Raw genomic sequence first — 19,393 nt, 5'->3', positions numbered from 1 at the left:
TGCAAAGTGTTCGTTGGGTTTGAATCTACTTCCAAGAACGAGTCTTACGCGTCTTATATACCCTAAGCCTTGGACATATTCGCAACACTGTGAGAATATCTTATCTTATTGAAATACTCTTATTCAAGACAACCCGAGACAAAGGGATACTTTGTTTTACAGATGTGCCTGAGCACATGTTTGAAGGAAACAAAGTTCTTTGTTGTCCCCCCGGGTTCTATTTCTTTATACAATTCCTCTTGAAACACAGCATGTCTGAGAATGAAGACGGTTCAAATGTATCAGGGTATCTTATCATACACTTTCGAACTCGATTGGCCAATCAATCACAATTCTTTTACCCTCATAGAGACTGTCTAGGCGCTCATTCTGAAGTATAAGCTTCGATAAACAAACAAACCCTGACAAAGAAGGTCAAAGAGTTGGAGAGACGATCTACAGAAAACCGAAAATAGACTAGCACGGACTAGAACAAGACTAGAGCAGAGAGGATAACGGAGGGCACGGATGTTGAATGCATGGAAGTAGAAAGGAGGAAGGAGGAAGTAGGAACCCGGGTACGAACACCGTGAGGTCATCTACCAAAACGTGGTCCAAACTACCCCACTTTCCATTTTCTACTTTCTACTTTCCGCAGATTCTCAACCCGAGGCCCCTGCGCAAAGTAGCAGGGTGGCTTGGTGACAGGCTTACACGAGCCTACGCTCTGTTCTCTACAGTACATGAAGGTGAAAACTTGTTTTTCGTCTCCCGCCTCAAAGAGCATGCATGGCTAGCTTGGTAGACTGTCTAGATTACATCGTGCAAGAAAAGGTAAGGCCACCATTTGAGGCACAGCCAGTCCGCCACTCCTAGGAACAGGAAACACACGCTTTGAAAGAGATTGTTTCCGCCAATTCCAACTAGATCAGAAATCTAGCATTTAGAGCTCACCAGCACCGACGATGGTGGGCTTGACGTCGGAGCGGATAGCACCGGAGGAGGAGCCAATGGACTCAATCTCGGCCACGATCTGCATGGAGGCATCGTCAGCGACCTCGCCGAAGACGACGTGCTTGCCATCGAGCCACGAGGTGACAACGGTGGTGATGAAGAACTGGGAGCCGTTGCTGGAGAGGGAATCTGAGTCAGTAAGGGTTCCGTTGGGGGCGTGTTGATCAAATCAACCGGATTACGAGACTTACGTGTTGGGGCCGGCGTTGGCCATGGAGAGCAGACCGGGGCGGGTGTGCTTGTACTTGAAGTTCTCATCGGGGAACTTCTCGCCGTAGATGGAGCGACCACCGGTACCCTGTTCCGGATAGAAAGGTTAGACGCGGTACTCCGGGAGGAAAGGTCGAGGAAAACTCACGTTGTGACGGGTGAAGTCACCACCCTGGAGCATGAACTGGGGGATCACACGGTGGAAGCCGGAGCCAACGTAGCCCTCACCAACGGGCTTCTTGCAGAGCTCGCGGAAGTTCTTGGCAGTCTTGGGGACATCCTCCTCGTAGAGGTTGAAGTTGATGCGGCCAACCTTCTCTGGAGAGGGAATTAGCCATCAATGCCAAAAAGAAAACAAACAGCAGGGGTGAAATCAATTGATTCTGGGTGAAGAGAAGGTGGAGGGCATCCAGGGCAGGGGGCTTTGGAGTGAGAGAATGGAAAGAGGCCCATGGGTTTTTTTTACCCCTCCATGTACAGAGAAACAAACAAAGCTCAAAGAAGGGAATCACTTACTGGCGCTGGAGCCAACGGGGGCGTACTCGACGTCGAAGTAGACCTTGGTATTAGACATGATGGAGCGGGTGGATGAGAATGAACGAGTAGAAGGGTGGAAGGAGCAATTGAAAGAAGAAAAGAGGGAGGGTGGGGTTGACTTGAGGCGGCAGAACATGGTGAGGGGCAGGGCGGAGCGGGACAACTCGGGTGCCGGGCTACATACGGGTTAGCTCTTTTTGTTTGCCCATAGAGACCAAAAGTGCTGTTCTTGGGGTGCCTGAGGCTATCAATGAGACGACCAGGGAGATGGCCAACATGGCCTTGCTAGACCCCGGTGGAGATACACCGGGCTCCTAAACAGGGCCTCGATACCCCCTGCGTCCATTGAGCAGAGGGATACTCACAAATTCTAGGGAGAGATGATTTGTAGTTTGGTTAACGGAAACTATAGGGGAAAAAATGAAGCTCGACGCGGAAAAGCTCCTGGAGCTCCGGCGTCACGTGATCTGTCTCCGGCAAGTGCTTCCGGGGTAAGCCTTATTTTGATGCCTTGTGCCTAGTTGCGTTGTCTATTTACAGTATTTTCATAGCTTCATGGTTGTTGCAACTCAACATGTTGTAGACCATTCTACGGGAGTCTTGCTGAGAGAAAGAAATGTGCTTCTAATGCATGTGCACGAATATGCAGAGACCGGCGCCTAGGTGCAGGGCCGAGAGAACCGCAATATCAAGAAAATCAACAGCAGAAAGGAAAACAATAGAAGTAGATCATCAGAGACCAGAATAGAAATACAACAGATAATCTCAATAAGGGTAGTGCCGGGAAAGGAAGATGAATCGAGGGAAAGAAAAACGTGAATGCCACGCGTATCAGGACATCATTTCGACATTGTCGGCTCGTTGCCACAGATGGTAGTCGCTTAAAAGCCAGAAAATTGGGATCAAAAGTGAAATAAGGAAGGGTGGTAGAAGTGAAAACGTATATGGGCGGTGTCGGGGACACGGTCCTCGTACATGCCAGGTTTTAGGACCAAGATGTGAAGTTATCACCGGAAATCATCTTCGTCGTCGCCTTGCGCCAACGACTCAAGGCGCTGTACAAGCTCCTTGGTCTGTCGCGCAATTTCGAATGCAATCGGAGGAAGCTGGTTTGTCACTTCTCGTAGTTGCTCGGGGTTAGTGACATCTTGGCCCTCGGCGGCAGTGTTCATCAGGCGGCCACGGCATTCACCTAGGGTCTGAATGATTGGCGCGGACTTTTCATGCAGCGCGGTATCACCACTGCGTTCGTGGATCAGGTTCTCTGTAGAGCTAACCACGTTGGCGACAAAGTTCGAGATGGTGGAGATGTGGGTCTGGACGATGTTCATTTCCTGTTCAGACCGAATACTAGCCACCAAAGACTGGATAGATTGAACCATGCCATCGGTCTGATCTTCGACATAGTACTGTAGATATTTTTAGTCATAGTCCATGCAACATATCCTACAGCTAGCTTACCTTCAGTTCCTGAAGCTCGTGGTCACCCTGCGGGGCCCCATAGTTGAAGCCATTAGACATGCTATTCTGCATAACGGGGTGGTCGTCGCCAGGGTGACTCATGGCACTATATTGAGAGTGGTTGCTGTACCGTCTCTGGCTATCAGACGTGCTCAGATAGTCTGGGAACTTTTCCTGAGAGACATCCACCTCATAGTCGTCAACCTCATCGGCTGGGGAAGCCTGAATCTTGACGACGCGCACCAGCTCCACGACGGCAGTGCAAAGATGCGAGGCCGCAGCATCGAGTAAGGAGACTGGCGAGAGACCACTGGAGTTTGCAAAGTTGCGAGCGGCGGTAATCATGTTATTAGCAGTCGCAGACACCCTGCCCTTAGCCTTCATGCGAATGGTGGCTGAGCCGTCGACGGGCACCGGCGCTTGATCCACATCTTGAATCATATAGCGAACAGCCATAATGACGAATTTAACGTGAACAAGGACGTCCTGGGAGTCTTCGAAGCGGGCCACGCGGAGGAGCTCGTCAATAGCCATCTGGAACTTGGTGACATAGATATCCTTGACGACACCATCAACCTGCACCAGTTCATGCTCCTTGGCAAGAACGCTTGCGTCAGGCCCATGGTCAGACATACCGCCAGATGAAGTGCGAAGATGGCGCAACTGGGACTTCGCTTTCGCATAACGGTGCTTCCACTCGTTGACCTCAGTCTCCAAGCGGTGAACGTTGTTGGACAATTGTTCTTCGCGTTCCCAGTTGGAATGGCTCTGAGCAGTGATGGTCTTCATCTCCATAAGGAATTCAGCTGTCTCGCGCCGAACCTCCTGTGTAAGCTGCTCCTGCTTCTGCAGTTCAGCTTGCAAGCTTTGGTGCTTGCTCTCCAATTCTGCATACCGGACAATTAAGTCTGCATCTCCCGAAGCGCTAGCAGCCTCATCAAGCTGCCCGCGAAGATCACGCTCCATGCTTTCATGCTCTGCCCGGACTCTATCAAGTTCATACTGAAGCGAGCTATTCAAATCCTCGGCCTTGGAGACCTTGCTCTCAAGTTCGAATCTAAGATCATCCCACTCCTGACGTTCATTGGAGCTGACTCCAGATTGGTCTGCGTCGGATGATCGGGCCAGCTCCTCATCCTTAGCGCGAACCTGTTCCTCCAGCTTTTCGACCTTGTCTAACAATGCCGAAATTTGCGATTGGCTTTCCATCAATAACTTCCTTTCACTGTCACCGAGCGTTGTCGTGGTTCCCCGTCTGCTGAGCACTGCGTCCAATGCGAATGCATCGCTCCGAGCATCATCGTCATCATCCGCGCCCATGTCATCACTATCCTCCACCATGGTACTCTTGTTAGGAACCATTGTATTGCTTTGGAAGGATCGAGGGAACGGTCCATCTCCATTCATTGATGGCGGGCCACCAAGAGAACCTGTTCGAGGAGGGAATGGGCTGGGAGGTCCACCAGACGGATATCCTCCTCGACCGCCACCCATGCGACCACCTCCACGAGACTGTGAGCCCCGAGCGCCCGGGGGCATACCACCAGGCGGTGGTCGCCCTCGGCCTGTAAAATGCGGGAATCGACGCTCCAACTCGCAGAAAACATCGGTGGCTAAGTCTCGGAAGCGCTGGTGTTGAAGGGAAGCCAGCTTTGAGCGTGCATGATTACGTTTCTCGTGGAAATCCGCACGGGGAGGGAGGAAGGTAGGTACATCGGGGCGAGGAGGTCGGCCAGGCGGCGGTGTGGCCTGCTGGCGTCGGATAAGTTCATCGTACACATCGGTACTGAGCTCGTGGAATTGTGTGGGTGAAAGGCGGAGAAGCTTATCGCGGGCTTTGTTCGATCGGGCGTTTAGTCGATCGTCGCGATACGAGGCGTTGAGGAATCTCTTTAAGGCAGTGTAATGTGATGAAAGGATTTCCTCCATTTGACGACGTCGTATGCCGGTAGGAGGGCCATCGCCCCCCAGGGTGCCGACACTGGATCTCGCAGCGATCGAGCTGGGCGGAGAAGGGTTTCCACTGCCGGTAGGTGTCGGCACTGTCGGGCTCAAGGGCGCGCTGGGGACGCCGGAGGTAGGAGGAGTAGCCAGATTGCCTCTTGATGAGATTGTCGGGGAGAAGGGCGGGTCCGACTTCTGATACGTATTGAGGCCAGACCAGTCGCTGCCATCGATGGAGACAGGCGACATGGCTCCGGAGCCATTCATATCAAGGTCGCGAGGAAAGTTCAACTCCTTAGCTCGCGTTTGAGTGTATCCTGAATATCCTTGGTATCCTCACTGATGTTGGTCGTTCGAAGGGGGTTTGGCTAAGGCCGTCGCATTCAAGTCTTGTCGATAGTCTTCACACAGATCCACCGATCGATCTGAGACAAGGGAACCGGGGGAAGGCGAAGCGGGTCACCAAAGAGGGGGTTCCGTGAATCAAAGGCGTCTAGATCCTGGTAATCCAGCCAGAAAAGGACCTGGTCCGAGGGAGTGAAGGACGCAAGATGGTGAAAAAATAAAGGGAGAAAGGTGAGTGTGCTAAGTTCTCCTTCGCCGTGACTCCGGACTTCCCTTACGCCTAGGACCCGCTCTTTAGTTAATTTACGCATTTGCAGGTGCAGGTATCAGACACAACTTGACTTTATAGATCTACTTACATCTTCGAAGCCTATATGGACAGCTAGATCCTAATCTGATTTCATAGTGAGATCTTATTAACCTCGTGGCATTCTTGTTGACCTGTCAAAGCACTCAAGGTTTCCCAATGATTACCGTACAATACTGCTGGTAAGGAACAACTAAGGAACGCCCAAGGAAAACGCCCCTGCCAAGGGCTACACAAGCCACAGGGGCTGAACTCCTCCGGGGCATCAACCTATCCCCAGCATGCTACCCCTGCCGAAAAATTATTGGGTCTTGGTCTCATTAAACCTAGTTTATTCCATAGACAAGTGAATTCATCTTCCTTGAGGCTTGAAGGTCAGGGGGAAGGGCCGAGGGCATCGTTCAGGAGACGACATTCTAGGCCTCTTTGGCCCCCATGGCTGTGCCGATATGGTAAGGGCCTTGTAATACACCCATTAATTAGCACGGACCAGTTGGTACTTAGACTTAGGGCTTGCGAACTTTAAGGGGTTTGGATCTTGAAAATCGAAAAAAATACAAGTTCATAGGCCATGATCGGCTGACATATCTATCCAGTAACGAAACTAAGTACACAATGTAGAACAAGAGCGTGGCTCGTATCCGCTCGCAGCGGCTTTGGGGGGTGTTTTGCCCCAATGGACTCCCGCAGGAGTTGGGGAAATTGTATCCCACGGGGATAACCATCACTCGTACCACCCCATTTCTCGTGGAGTGGGAAGGAGATGCAGCATCAACGAGGGAGGTCGAGGCAAGTGGTGGAATCTTGCCGGAAATAAGGATCTGCATCCCAGATGGTATCGAGGGAGTTTTCTATGGCTCACATGGAGATATACGATATTATTTTTGCCGCACGCCAGAAGTGGTTGCGACAGTTTACTTCGAGGTCATAGAAAGGCCACGGGCGGCACCAACGGCAGCAGAGACGGGGGTCGATGACCGCGTAGGAGCGGCACTGCGGTTGTGGGCCATGTGGGCTCTGACAAGGTGACCAGCGGCGAGAGCAGCACAGAGACTGAGCTCACCAGCGAGAACGGAAGCCGCGATAATCCGGGACAGTTGGCGGGCGTTCTCACCAGGGGTGGTGGTGTGAGCACCGCGGACACCAAGCAGATCCAACATCGCGCCCTGGGCCTCGAGGATAGTACCACCACCAATGGTACCGACCTCAATGGAAGGCATCGACACAGCGATTTGGAGGTCACCGTTGTTGCTGCAGGCACGGTTAGTATGATTGAACATGAGACGTGGAGGTATTGGGAATTACTTACTTCTTCATAGTCGTGATACAACTGCTGCTCTCGACGTTCTGGGCGGGGTCCTGGCCAGTGGCCAAAAATATGGCAGACACAATGTTGGAGGCGTGGGCGTTGAAACCACCCAAGCTACCAGCCATGGCGCTTCCAATCAAGTTCTTGCTGACGTTCAGTTCCACCAGAGCGTTGACATCGCTCTTGAGAACACTCTTGACGATATCGCCAGGAATGATGGCCTCGGCCACGACAGACTTGCCACGACCATCGGTCCAGTTGATGGCAGCAGACTTCTTATCGGTACAGAAGTTACCAGACAGCGAGATGATAGACATGTCATCGAAGCCACACTCCTTTGACATAACGTCGAGAGCCTTCTCGCAGCCCTTGGAAATCATGTTCATGCCCATAGCATCACCGGTGGTGGTCTTGAAGCGGATGTAGAGGTAGGTACCAGCGAGAGCGGTCTTCAGACTTTGGAGACGAGCAAAACGACTAGTCGAGTTAAAAGCAGCGGTGATGATGCTGCGGCCTTCTTCGGAGTCAATCCAAACCTTCGCCGCGGCAGCCCGAGCGAGGGTAGGGAAGGTCACGCAAGGCCCACGAGTCATACCGTCACCAGTCAGAACAGTCACAGCGCCGCCACCAGCGTTGATGGCCTTGGAGCCACGACTGGTACTGGCCACGAGCACACCTTCGGTAGTAGCCATAGGGATGAAGTAGTCTTGGCCGTCGATCTTGATGGGACCGGCAACACCAATAGGGAGGGGGAGATAACCAATAACATTTTCACAGCAGGCACCGTGAACCAAGCCGTAGTTATAATCCTTGAAAGGAAGCTTCGACACCTCTAGGGAGCTGGTGATATGAGAAGTGGCAGGCGTACGGGCGATCACAGCACGGCGGATCTTGACAGCTCGGGTAAAAGCATCCACGCGACTCATCAAGTTCTCATCCTCCATGGTCTTCTCAAGAGCATATCCGGGGAGCTTGCCCTTGAGTGACAAGGCGATCAACTCCTCATCGGTCAGGTGGGGTGCACGCTTCTCCTTGAGCATCAGCTCGCAATCCGCCATGGTACGATCTGACTCCTGTTCATTGGGCTCGAACTTGGGGTAAACCTTAGGCGCAACCGGCTCCTTGGGGGGAGCAGGAGTAGCCTCGGGTTCCTTAATACCCCAGCGAGCAGCGTTGAAAAGATAGCCATTGAGAATGATACTGAATGTCAGAGCGGCAATGATCCACTTGCTGATGAAGGGATCCTCCACGCTCTTAAGCAGACTCTCCAGAACCTTGCCACCGACAGCATCGAGAAGCTGATCGGTGTATTCGATATCAAAGGAGCTGGGAGTCTCACCAGCAGCGTAGTGAATGGAGGGGTACTCCAGCTTGTACTTGATCGGGGGGATAATAGTAACGATGGTCTCTTGCTTCTGGCTCTTGGCAGCAACGTAGATAGCATCCAAGCCATTCTCAGCGACCTTGAAGGGATCGATAGGGGCAGGGGCCAAAACGTTGGAGAGGCGCGAGATCAAAGCACCGTTGCTAGTGTTTCGGAAAGGAATGGCGGACAGATTTACAACGTTGACAAGGATCAAACCACCGACCATGAGGATTTTGAAACGGCGCACACTGCTAGACTTAACCTGACGTCCGAAGATGCTCGTGTCACCCTCACTGCTGTCGGAGCCCAAGTTCGGCCAGTCACTGCTGGAAGCAACGTTCTCAGCGACGCTGTGAGTAATGCCGTCCTCCTCCAGGGCCTTGCGCAGGGCAACGTGGCGACGAATGCGAGTGATCTCGAGCTTAATGCAGAGAATGGTGGTATAGAAGGTGAAGAGCAGCACACAGTCAAAAAACAGAATCCATGCTGCGAGGAAGCAGAACTGCTGAAGACCACCTTGGACACCAGAGGCAGCGCCCATAGCAAGCAGACCGATCTCAATGCAGTAGTGCTGAACAATCTCGAAACCTTGCTTCTTGATCGCAGTCGCAATTGAGTCTTGGATGGAACCGGAAGTGCTCGAAGCCAGTGGCCGAGGGGCGGCACCAGCACGAGGACGACGGTTATCCACTGAGGCACTCAAAACGGCGCGAGTGAACATGATCGGCTTTTCAAAGCCGATCGTCACAACCAAGAAGGGCAGACCCTCGGAGAGCAGAAGCAGGTTGATCTGGACACCGAGCTTGGTAGTCACGAGAAGACCAAACAGGAAGGCGAAAGATCCGGAGAAGAGCACAGTCGCGGCAAGCCAGAAGTTGGAGCCGAGACGGCGCATGGAGAAGAAGAGCGATACAAAGCTCAGGTGCATCGAGAGGTAGCCAAGAGCCATGATGACAATGTCAATGGTCTCGGCGTGCTTGATGAGGTCCACAAAGGAGCTCCAAGCATCCATCAACCACAGCCTGAGAGCCGTGTGGGAGTTTGAAGCACCACGAGCAGCTCTCATGATCCATTTCTTGGACTCCTCTTCCTCCTCATCGGCAGACGAGTCGGGGATCTCCTGCACGGCTCTCAACAGGTCAGAAACCTGGTCGAAAGGAACGCTGTACACCAGCGACGAATCATGGGAGAAGGGCGAGAACAGGTTGGGAGTGTGGGGAACGGGGTGGGCGGAGACATTGGCAGGAACCGGGACGTTGTCGGCCGACGGGGCGGTTGATGCAGACTTGGAGGCGGAGTCGGGGAAGATGAAGGTAGTCAAAGCCAAGTGGCGGACAGCGGGCGTCTCGACTTGCTAAAATACAGGGTTAGAAATGGATCAAATGCAATTGCCCACCCGGGGCATACTCACTGTCGAATCGGCCCAGGTGTCCTCAGCCTGCCACTTCCACGAAGTGGACTCTCCTAGGCGCAAGCTCCGGCTACCCTGAAGAAGAGTTTCGGTATCCACCTGACCAGCAACATTACGAGGGTTCCGAGCAGTGTCGAACAGGCTACCCTCCAGCAGACCGACATAGGTGGTGCTGGCGAGAAGCGCAATTACCACAATGGTGTGGATAGGGTGAACACAGGCGCGACGAGAGATGCATTGCAGACCAGAGGTGACCTGACGGCGAATCCAGCTGGGTTCGGCGTCCGGATCAGCCTCGGAGGAACGCAGTCTCTTGGAGAGGAGCGAAGTAGCCATTGTGTTGAGTCGCTAGGAAGCGGTGTAGACGTCTGTTGAAGGCGTTGAGGGGGGAGGAAGACGGTCCGCAGGGACCAACGCCTGCGAGAACTACCGTCTGGAGGCTCTGCTTTCGACCAAGATCGAAGCGAGAGTGAGTAGAAGTGAGGAAGGGCCTAGTTCGAGCGCCGCATGTGGCTCACGAGATCAATGTTTCAGGGACGTTCCCACTGGGACTTGATTTTTTTTTTTGCAACGGTCAGCTCGCCACTCACAGGTAGAAAGGAATAAGGGGAAAGCGAGAAACATACCGGAAACGAATAGGAAAAAGAACAGAGCAGGCCGCCCGGGGCAAGTGAACGCGATATAGTGGAGGAAGAGTACGGGGACCCCCTGAAGGCTGCAAAATAATTGAGCTCCGGGCCCGCGCCGATGGAATTAAGTATCGCCGACAACGGGGCTCGCCAAGCCACGCTTCAGTGGGGAGGAACCAGGCTTTTCTCGTCGTAAGGGGGCTTGGTTTGAAAAACAGAGGCCTCGTATTTATCTAGCTAGTCCTGGACTTCTTTGAGAGCGTGATTGAACAATATGTACGGAATCGAACAATGACATTTCCTTATCGAGTTAATCCCACACAAACCCAAGGCACGTGTTCGGTATGCATAGAGGTTCTTTGTCAATTCAATAGTTGGCCTCCAAGATTTAATTTTTAGTTTTTCTTGGATGTAGCGACTCAGGGTTGCCCTCGAAATCCGCGTGTAAGGTTAACGTTAGTTATTTATTTTATTTTGAGGCGGTCAGCGAAAAGGCGGACGGCAAGTCACTGCAGCTGCAGCTGCAGCCTCTGCAGCTTCCCGCAGACCATCGCTCATCACGTCCTAGTCGGGTCGATCCGTCTGGTATTCGGTTCCAAGCACCGTGATACCTCCTGTAGGTCTACATATGCTACCTAAGTTCCCTGTATATCCCACGAGTGTATCCCTGCACTATGCACCGCGCACAGACAGCCGTTCCCAACTATTGCAGAAATCTTGAAAGTGGGCAAGTTCAACTGATCAGCGATGCTCCACTCCCTGGCATTTTTCAGGGCTGTCCGACCTCCTTGCAACGAAATATGGTCGCCACAGTACGTCCACGTCAGCAACGCTGTACCACCTTCTTCAATCGGGAAATCTCGACAGATACCTCATTCCGAAGCTCCCGATAGCGGCATTTACGACCGTATTTCTCGTCGAAAGGTCCGATTGAACCCACCGGGTGGAGCGGACGGAGAAATCAGATAAAAATCAGGTAACTCAGGTCAAATCACCATCCCAGTTCTTTCCGGCTGCCCCGCGGCTTCTATCCACAATAGGACGTAGCCGAGCCTCGCCAAGCTTGATAAAAATCAAGATAAGATGCAAGTCCGACAATGGAGACCCCCGAGGCACTTCGCCCGTTCTCAGTGGGTGTAGTGCTTTCTTCCAATCTGCCATACCCACTATCATCCGAGGAAACACGCCAAGAACACGGAACACGAGAAGTCAACACAGACTCAATTGAACCTCGGTCCTGATCTCCCAGTATGGTGTGGCAGTGGGCATTGATAGACTCACCGTTTTGTGCAACCGTCTGCTGGGAGGAGAAGAAGGAGAAGAAGGAGAAGAAGAAGAAGAAGAAGAAGAAGAAGAAGAAGAAGCATTAGGCCCAATTCCCACCCTACCGCTGGATTTGCTGAACCCATCTTGAAGCTATGACCTAAATGAGCACTGACCAGATAGTTGAGGCGCATGCATCTGTGGCTAGTGACATCTCGGATATCCGACCATTGGGCCGAGAGCGAAACAAGCCTTCGGGGCGAATTTAAAGATGACGATCCCAGACCCTAACATGACAGATCGATCATCTCTGCTAAATGCAAAACATGGGGCGTTGCAGAGGCCCTGGACTCCTGAGAGGGCGAAGCGCTAAGAAAGCTGCTTACTGGGCCAATCGCAGAGCTCCCAGAGCCTCGACGTCTGTAGACTTGCAACACTTGCAGAAGTTCTGTAAGCGCCAGGAGGTGCGGGATTCCGCTTGGCTCGGGCATAAAAATATCTCGATCTGAAGCGGACCGTTTCGTCAATCCTCCGACAGTCTGGACCAACCATTCATCCTTAACCTCCCTTTCCTCGGCGCTCGGTAACACTAAGTCGGAGAATGATAGTTTAGTGGCGGGTATACATCGTTTCAAGCTTGAGGTCAATTTTCCTTCAGGCTCTATGGTTTGTATGTTACGCCAATTACGCGCCACAGTGGCCCTGAAAATGACCGCCTGTCCCTATATTTGCAACGGGTGCCCCCTCGAGGGGTGCCTATCTGATTCTCTTTGTCTTTGCCGAGTCTGTCAGTGGCTTGACGCCTTGAGATGAAAGATCCTGAAACAATCTCTTTGATCTTTTGTGTTGCGGCCCAATTATCAGCATGACTTGGTGTGAATGCCCGGGGTTTTCCTTCCTTTCTTGCTATTCATTGTTGTCATCTGAAATATAACTCACCTGCCTGCTCTTCGCCTCAAGGCAACCCTGACACTCGCGCACTTGCAACACTTGGCTGCCTATAGACATCTGGAATACCTTTGACTTTCCTCAGCAAAGTCACTATCTTCAACTACACCGCTGGCCGGCCTCCTACAAACCCCATGAGATCGTGGCTTCCTTCCTTCTTTCATCGCCCTCGAAAAATACCATGAAGCTTGACAGCATTATTCAGACCTTCTGGGTCCTTCCCACATTTGTTTTATTCGCCACCGCGCATTCATGGGTGGAACAACTCACTGTAATCGCGGCAAATGGAACATTTACCGGCACGCCAGGCTACGCTCGGGGGAACTGGCTTCGCACGGCACCCGGATTCAATGATACGACCATGACCTACTTGATTCCACCCGATGGTTCCGCAAATGTGACCCTGGTTCTCCCCACCGACAAGCTGTGCAAGAACACCCAGCAGACCCAAACTCAGAGCGACGGTAGCCCTCGACTGAAAGCCAGCGCTGGCGCGGCAATTGCACTCCGCTACCAAGAGAACGGCCATGTTACTCTTCCTTGGAACCAACCTGGGAAGCCCAAAAACCGAGGCACCGTTTACGTCTACGGAACGACGGAGCCCAAGGTTGGAGAAACCCTCCTTGATGTTCACGGTGCTTGGACCGCAGATGGCACTGGGGGCGACAAGCGAGGCGTTCTTCTGTCAACGCAGAATTTCGACGACGGCCGCTGCTATCAGATCAACACTGGGAATATCTCAGAGGCTCGTCAGACAGAATACCCGCACCAGGCCAATTCGCTGATGGGAGCCGATCTCTGGTGTCAACAAGATGTTCAATTGCCAGCCACTGCCCCATCGGGGAAATTGTACACGCTCTACTGGGTGTGGGACTGGCCCACCGCGCCAGGTGTCGATCCAACATACCCACAGGGCAAGAAAGAGATCTACACCACTTGCATGGACATAGATGTCACTGGTACAACCACAAGCCATTCACAAGAGCAGGATAGCTATGCCACTGATCAGAATCTCGACAGTGCAGCCATTCCGTCGGAATTTGCCGATCTGGATGAGGATGGGTCTGCCAAGGCAACCCAATCGCCGTTAGAGTCGTCATCATCGTCATCATCAGCCGCATCTTCAGAGTCATCTGCAACTGCTACAACAATCTGGCAGACCTTCACTTCCACGATTCCTACAGTCACCGAGACTGCCTGGCGAACAATGGAGAAGACTGTGACCGTTCGAGAGTGCCAGGCGACGGGGGCTACGAGCGCGGGACAATAGACAGATAGTGAGCTTTGATCAGAGAATGTTTGCATATAGAACCAAAAATGAAACAAACCTTCCATTCAATCGAGCCCAAGTCGACAAAGAGCACAAAGAAGTCAAAACCAAAGATATACTTAGAGATGTATTTCCCTGAAACGGAATGGTGCCAAATCTGAAACACGCTAGATGGCACGTGACGTGATTACTAAGTCCCTTCAAGCACCTTCAATTCACACAGGAGGCTGTGGGCTCTGTGAAGACGAGAAGCGCCTGTTCAACTTTCTTCTCTGACTGAGAACCTGGTTTCCCCCTTGAGGCCTCGGCAAACCACACTGCGAACCCGGAGCGACCCCCCGCTGCTGATCAATACCTTACAAGGGCGAAGAGAAAGAGTGAGATCTAGAGGTACCTTAAGGTATGCCCCATTCTCCGAGCCGCTCACATTTCCCTCCTGTTCAATGTTGGTTGAGGGCCACGAGATCATCCTGGCCCCCTAATCTGGTCAGAAGTTGAACCGCCCAGCGTTTCCTACTATCCACTTCCCTAAGCGCTGTGCCTGCGGTGCATTTATATCTGACGCTCTGCGATCACAGAATCTAATTATAGACGGTTTCATCTGCGGGACAACGTCTGGAACAACGACGTTCCGATCACCACACCCTTGACAACTCGCGCCGGAAGAACTGTCTCAACCTCATCCACCCGGGGTCCGCTCTTACCCTCCGGACCCGTCATTCGGTGACCCCCGTTCGGTGCCCTTGAACCCTCTTCCCCTCATTCAGCTTTCCCAATTCCCGAGTCCCCAACTGTGCGGGTCCTCGTCCACGCCCTATTGGATCTGGGCAATACACTTATCTGGTCTTGTTGGACTGTGGTTGGGAGGTTGTGTGCATCGTGAAAGGACCCCGTGTTCTCCATAGTTTCGGTATTGTGGCCCAAACATTTCCACAGCTCGGTTTCAATCGCAAAGTGGGATACTGTTGGCGCGTCACCAATCGCAATGCAAAAATAGAGTCTCGGCGACGCGATCGATGAACAATTCCATCATTCCTTACTGAACAGTCGACTCGATACCTACTATTCTCAACATCGACCGCTTGGGAACCAATAACCTGTCTACCCAAGATGTCCGAACCGGTATCGCCGAACAACCTGTCGGTGCTGCCGCCCATTCTCACGGATGGCACAGTGAAACAGTCGCCGAGTGCAAAGGATCGCCTGTCCTTGTACTCCAACGTTTCCTCTTTCTCCCAGAATCGCTCGCGCCCAGGCTCGCACGTGTTCCCCATCTTCCATTCCAGTCTTCCCTACGCCCTTGTGCGAGACTTTGCCTACCCTCCGATCCACCCTCTGCACTATGGACCACCGCCTCCGCGCGCCTCGGAAGTGTCCACGCCGGCTAGCGAATACCGCCGCTTGTCTGACCCGCCCCCTTCGTGGGACACTTCGAAGGGACCATGGGCTACAGGCCCGTGGAGTACAGAGAGTGCTCCAGCCCCGGGCCATCAGCAACTTCCGGCCATGTCCTTCGGAGATGGACCTCCATACAGTGAAGATGAGGATTTGCATAGTCCCGTTGTGACTACGTCGCGTCAGCGCCATAAGTCCACTGCAGGGTTGAATAGCATGGTTGACGAGAACGGCATGTTGAGCACCGGGCAAACGGATCGCACATTTGTGGGGTTAAACCCTGATGGTACGGAAACATACTATGTCAATGGCGGCGATGCGATGGATGACGGACCTGGTGGAGAGTACGTCACAGTCCCCGCAAACGAAGGGCGATATTCGTACATGTATGGCAACCAGCAAGATTATGTTCCAGATGCAGGTTTCCAATCAGAGAACGGGGATCGATATTCAAATGACTATCAATTCGCCGTTGGTTGCCCCGACGAGGAGATGCATGGTAAGGCCGTGGCACTCTTTGACTTTGTTCGTGAACACGAAAACGAACTCCCTCTTACAGAGGGTCAAGTCATTTATGTCTCCTACCGGCACGGCCAGGGGTGGTTGGTGGCAGAAGACCCAAAGACCGGAGAGAACGGTCTTGTTCCCGAGGAATTTGTCCGGCTTCTGCGCGACATCGAAGGTGGACTGACCTCGTTGAACGGAGAACCCGGGCCGGACGTCTTAGAAAGCAGCGGATCCATCAGTATAGATGGCACCGAAGATAGTCATACTTCGACTCCGACTCAGGAGTATCATAAAGGGCTCAATGGCGACGCTCCTGTCACCGTCTCACTTGATGGCACTCAAGAACCCCACGCCACATTAGAGACCGGAAAGACTGCTGATGGCGCTGGTAAACGCTCTAGTACGTTAACTAAGACTTGAGCCATCTCTTCAAACCCCACGACGCGGCTTCACTCGACCAAGAGCACAGTCGGCAGCTCCGGCATGGCTCGGCTTCTCGAGATAACCTGACGGTGATGACCCCGGCTTGCGAAGGTCTCCATTTTGCCTTTCTTCATACGAAGGGTCCAGAGGCCTTCAAAGAAGCGCACGCCCAGTCTGCCTTGTCTTATGTCGACCGGCGTACACTGCCATCTGGTCGGCAATAGCATTAACAAGGAAATAGACCGAGTAGACCACGAGTCTTGGCTCACAAATCACAAGCCAACCTCGACATTCTTAAGCCTACAATCGCTTCACCTGGTCACAAACCAATCCCCTTTGTCCGAAAACGCCACCCTCAACCTGACTGACGAATGATTTCCTCCAACCTTCACTTCTACTCTTGATATCCCACAATTTTCACTTCTACCTGGGACGAAAGCGCTAGAGATGGTCTTATTGTCTCTCGGACATGCGCATTCCCATTCTTCAACATTTCTTTTCTTGTTTTCTGCCATACAATTGCCTGTTCCCCCAGACCTCTCCTCCGCTTCTTGCATATGTATCTAGCTTCCTTCAGCGCAGGCGTTGTCCTAGCATCAATTAGCATCAGCGTAATGCCTATTCAACACTACAGCTATTTATTTTGGTTCTCGTAGACTGATTTTGAATTATATTTAGTCTCGAAAATACCCCTAGGTCTCGTACATTTAAATCTCGTAACAGAACCTTAGATGAGAGAAGAGAATTATATTTTCATCAACCATATCTGAGTAGCATCGGACCTCATATGGCTTGTTGCAATGGACTTGGACAAAAGAATATAGGTATGGTTATAGATCATCATGACAAGGAAAGATATAACAGCGAGCATTTTACTATGAGAGAAGACACGACGAGATTTCAAACATCAAGAAGAGAATTTTCAAAATGAGCTCTGCTAAAGTGAAAACATTCCAGACTAAAGGAACAAAATCGAATGGAAAGCAGGAGGGTGAAAAAGAGAAACCAAGAAATGAAGATGAAGTCTGAAATTATGTTGAAACCTGGACTCAGTATCCAACAAAAGGGAAGGGGAGGATTAAACAAGCAAGTACGGGTCTCGAGATCAACCGAGCAAATCGTCGAATGCTGAGCCGCCCTGCTTCTGCTGGGACTGGGGTGCTGAGGCACCGCCGGAGGAAGCGGGGGCGCCCCAGATTCCGGCGCTGGCCTTCTCCTTGGCCATGCTGGCAAGGTTAGGACCCTTGTTTGCGTTGCTGTTGGACTTTTGGATGCCGGCGCTAGCACTAGCGGTGGACCAGAGGGAACCGAAGGCATCACCAGATGGTTTCTTGGCTGCTGTGTTGGCGGCGGGCTTGTTCGCGGTGACTGGGGAGGCCGTGGATGAGATCGAAGACGTAGCGGCGTGCGATGAGACGGGTGCGGGGTTAGTGTTTACGCTGGTGAAGTAGTTGGGTGTGGCGGCCTGGTAGCCTGAGGGCTTAGGGGCCATGGGCTGCTGCATGGAGGAGTACTGCGACACGGGCGAGGTCATTGAGCTGGTGGATGGGGTGGGAGTCGCCGATGTGAAACCAACAATGCCGTTGATGTTGTTACCCTGCGAGGCCGAAACGGGTACAGGCGCCACGAATTGGGTGCTGGAGGTTGTGCTGCCGTGGGAGGCGGGAGGCGCAATGCCGAATTGGTTCGAGGCTGGTGCGGAGGGCGCCGGTGTGGCGGACTGGAAGTCGTCGAAGTCATCATCCTCGGCAGGCGTCGATTCTAGCATGTTCAATGCGCTGCCAGCGGGCTGCTTACCGGCAGCGGTGGAAGTGGTAACAGGTTCATCGTCACCGAAATCGAAGAGGTCCGCTACAGGCGCAGGCGCGGGTGTAGGCTCCGGCTTCCTAGGTTCCCTCTTTGCGCTAGACGCAGGCTGGCGCCGCGGTGCGCTCGTTTCTCCCTCGTCGTACTCGTCGTATTCGTCAAAGCGGTTACCCTGGCGGCTGGTGCTGGTGCTGGTGTCCTGAAAGTCACCACCACCACTATCTCCGCCAAAGCCTCCGCCATCACCATACACGCCGCCACTATATCCACCGTATCCCATGCTGTCACTTCCGAAGCCACCGTAACGGCCGGAGGAGCTAGAAGACATTCCTCCAACGCCCATTCCACCCTCGAATCCACCGAACTTGTTTCGGTTGGACTTTGCCTTTTTGCGCTCGTTGCGAATCTGGTCGACATCGCCCAACAGCTTCACCAACTCTGAGGATCGGTTGCGGACGTTGATACCTTGATCCTTGCCGTTCTGATCAATGAAGTGGAATTGCCGAAGCATCCGCAAAAGCGACATGTGAGACCGCGCGTCGTCGACTACCCGCTCTGATCCGTTCTTGACGAGGAATTCGAGAAGCTGCAGACTCTATTGTTCGCAAGAATAACAATATCAGTATGATGAGATTTTGGTGATCGTAGCGCAACCCTCCCATACCTTGTAAATCTGTCGCCACTCCTCCGCGGCCTTATCGGTGAAACGCTTGTAGATTAGAGGCATGATCTCATTGAGCAATTGGCTATTGTGAATAGAATAAGCATGTGCGCATTGCGATCGGCCATGGGACAGAAGTGTCACTGACTAGCTGTGTGTTCCATTGGCAATGTCCTGCATCAACGTGGTCGAGGCACCCCAGGGTTCATTGTTTGTAGCTTCCCGGACCTAGTCCGCAGAGGTCAGCTTGATTCATGTTTCTGAATCCTCGGATCGTCGGATCGTATTCCATGGAGTATTTTGTGGCGCGGCGGGTCGTGGTTGGGTACGAACCTTGGATTCCATCTCGGTATAGTTCATGACGGCTATGACGGAGCGGTCAGCTCGGTTTCCCGGGATTGCGAGACAAATGCAGGTCGCCTGAGATCGCAACACAGATAGATATGAGGAATCATAACATACCATTTTGCACCTTGCGAACACCAGCCTTGAGGTCATACAAGGACAGGTTGCTGACCTGATCTTGGATCTTGGAGAAGTCCATGGCGAGGGGTGGACTGTTGTCAGGCGGAAGGGGACGTAAAGGGAAATGGGAGGAATGCTTTTGA

The 19,393-nt window shown here is 52.6% G+C and overlaps 8 protein-coding genes across 8 annotated transcripts; 4 read left to right on the top strand and 4 right to left on the bottom strand.

Moving 5' to 3' along the window:
* Positions 1 to 922: 922 nt before the first annotated feature.
* Positions 923 to 1,777, bottom strand: cyp4 (peptidyl-prolyl cis-trans isomerase; the record flags this gene model as incomplete). The annotated part of the gene is made up of 4 exons (XM_056890226.1): positions 923 to 1,109; positions 1,185 to 1,291; positions 1,352 to 1,521; positions 1,720 to 1,777. 4 exons carry the CDS (start codon positions 1,775 to 1,777, stop codon positions 923 to 925), a joined length of 522 nt encoding a protein of 173 aa, XP_056736717.1.
* A 1-nt stretch (position 1,778) lies between these two features.
* N7443_010169 (uncharacterized protein) lies at positions 1,779 to 2,058 on the top strand (the record flags this gene model as incomplete). Its single annotated transcript, XM_056890225.1, has 2 exons — positions 1,779 to 1,926; positions 1,952 to 2,058. The coding sequence occupies 2 exons, from the start codon at positions 1,779 to 1,781 to the stop codon at positions 2,056 to 2,058; spliced, it is 255 nt and encodes an 84-aa protein (XP_056736716.1).
* A 689-nt stretch (positions 2,059 to 2,747) lies between these two features.
* N7443_010168 (putative cell polarity protein) lies at positions 2,748 to 5,412 on the bottom strand (the record flags this gene model as incomplete). Its single annotated transcript, XM_056890224.1, has 2 exons — positions 2,748 to 3,149; positions 3,202 to 5,412. The coding sequence occupies 2 exons, from the start codon at positions 5,410 to 5,412 to the stop codon at positions 2,748 to 2,750; spliced, it is 2,613 nt and encodes an 870-aa protein (XP_056736715.1).
* A 1,299-nt stretch (positions 5,413 to 6,711) lies between these two features.
* On the bottom strand, positions 6,712 to 10,219 carry hmg1 (HMG-CoA reductase; the record flags this gene model as incomplete). The annotated part of the gene is made up of 3 exons (XM_056890223.1): positions 6,712 to 7,048; positions 7,107 to 9,826; positions 9,884 to 10,219. 3 exons carry the CDS (start codon positions 10,217 to 10,219, stop codon positions 6,712 to 6,714), a joined length of 3,393 nt encoding a protein of 1,130 aa, XP_056736714.1.
* A 1,390-nt stretch (positions 10,220 to 11,609) lies between these two features.
* On the top strand, positions 11,610 to 11,882 carry N7443_010166 (uncharacterized protein; the record flags this gene model as incomplete). The annotated part of the gene is given in 2 exon segments (XM_056890222.1): positions 11,610 to 11,746; positions 11,762 to 11,882. The coding sequence occupies 2 exon segments, from the start codon at positions 11,610 to 11,612 to the stop codon at positions 11,880 to 11,882; spliced, it is 258 nt and encodes an 85-aa protein (XP_056736713.1).
* Positions 11,883 to 12,904: 1,022 nt separating this feature from the next.
* Positions 12,905 to 13,993, top strand: N7443_010165 (uncharacterized protein; the record flags this gene model as incomplete). The annotated part of the gene is made up of 1 exon (XM_056890221.1): positions 12,905 to 13,993. The coding sequence occupies one exon, from the start codon at positions 12,905 to 12,907 to the stop codon at positions 13,991 to 13,993; it is 1,089 nt and encodes a 362-aa protein (XP_056736712.1).
* A 1,110-nt stretch (positions 13,994 to 15,103) lies between these two features.
* Positions 15,104 to 16,315, top strand: N7443_010164 (adaptor protein NBP2; the record flags this gene model as incomplete). The annotated part of the gene is made up of 1 exon (XM_056890220.1): positions 15,104 to 16,315. The coding sequence occupies one exon, from the start codon at positions 15,104 to 15,106 to the stop codon at positions 16,313 to 16,315; it is 1,212 nt and encodes a 403-aa protein (XP_056736711.1).
* Positions 16,316 to 17,423: 1,108 nt separating this feature from the next.
* Positions 17,424 to 19,329, bottom strand: N7443_010163 (ENTH domain-containing protein; the record flags this gene model as incomplete). The annotated part of the gene is made up of 5 exons (XM_056890219.1): positions 17,424 to 18,719; positions 18,789 to 18,870; positions 18,934 to 19,013; positions 19,119 to 19,150; positions 19,248 to 19,329. The coding sequence occupies 5 exons, from the start codon at positions 19,327 to 19,329 to the stop codon at positions 17,424 to 17,426; spliced, it is 1,572 nt and encodes a 523-aa protein (XP_056736710.1).
* Between the last annotated feature and the right edge of the window lie 64 nt (positions 19,330 to 19,393).

This window comes from Penicillium atrosanguineum, assembly GCF_028827265.1.
Source record: "Penicillium atrosanguineum strain IBT 20685 chromosome Unknown utg000008l_segment0_segment0, whole genome shotgun sequence".
NCBI classification, from domain to species: domain Eukaryota; kingdom Fungi; phylum Ascomycota; class Eurotiomycetes; order Eurotiales; family Aspergillaceae; genus Penicillium; species Penicillium atrosanguineum.
Note: the sequence above shows the minus strand (reverse complement) of the source record. Positions and strands in the feature narration are given on the sequence as shown.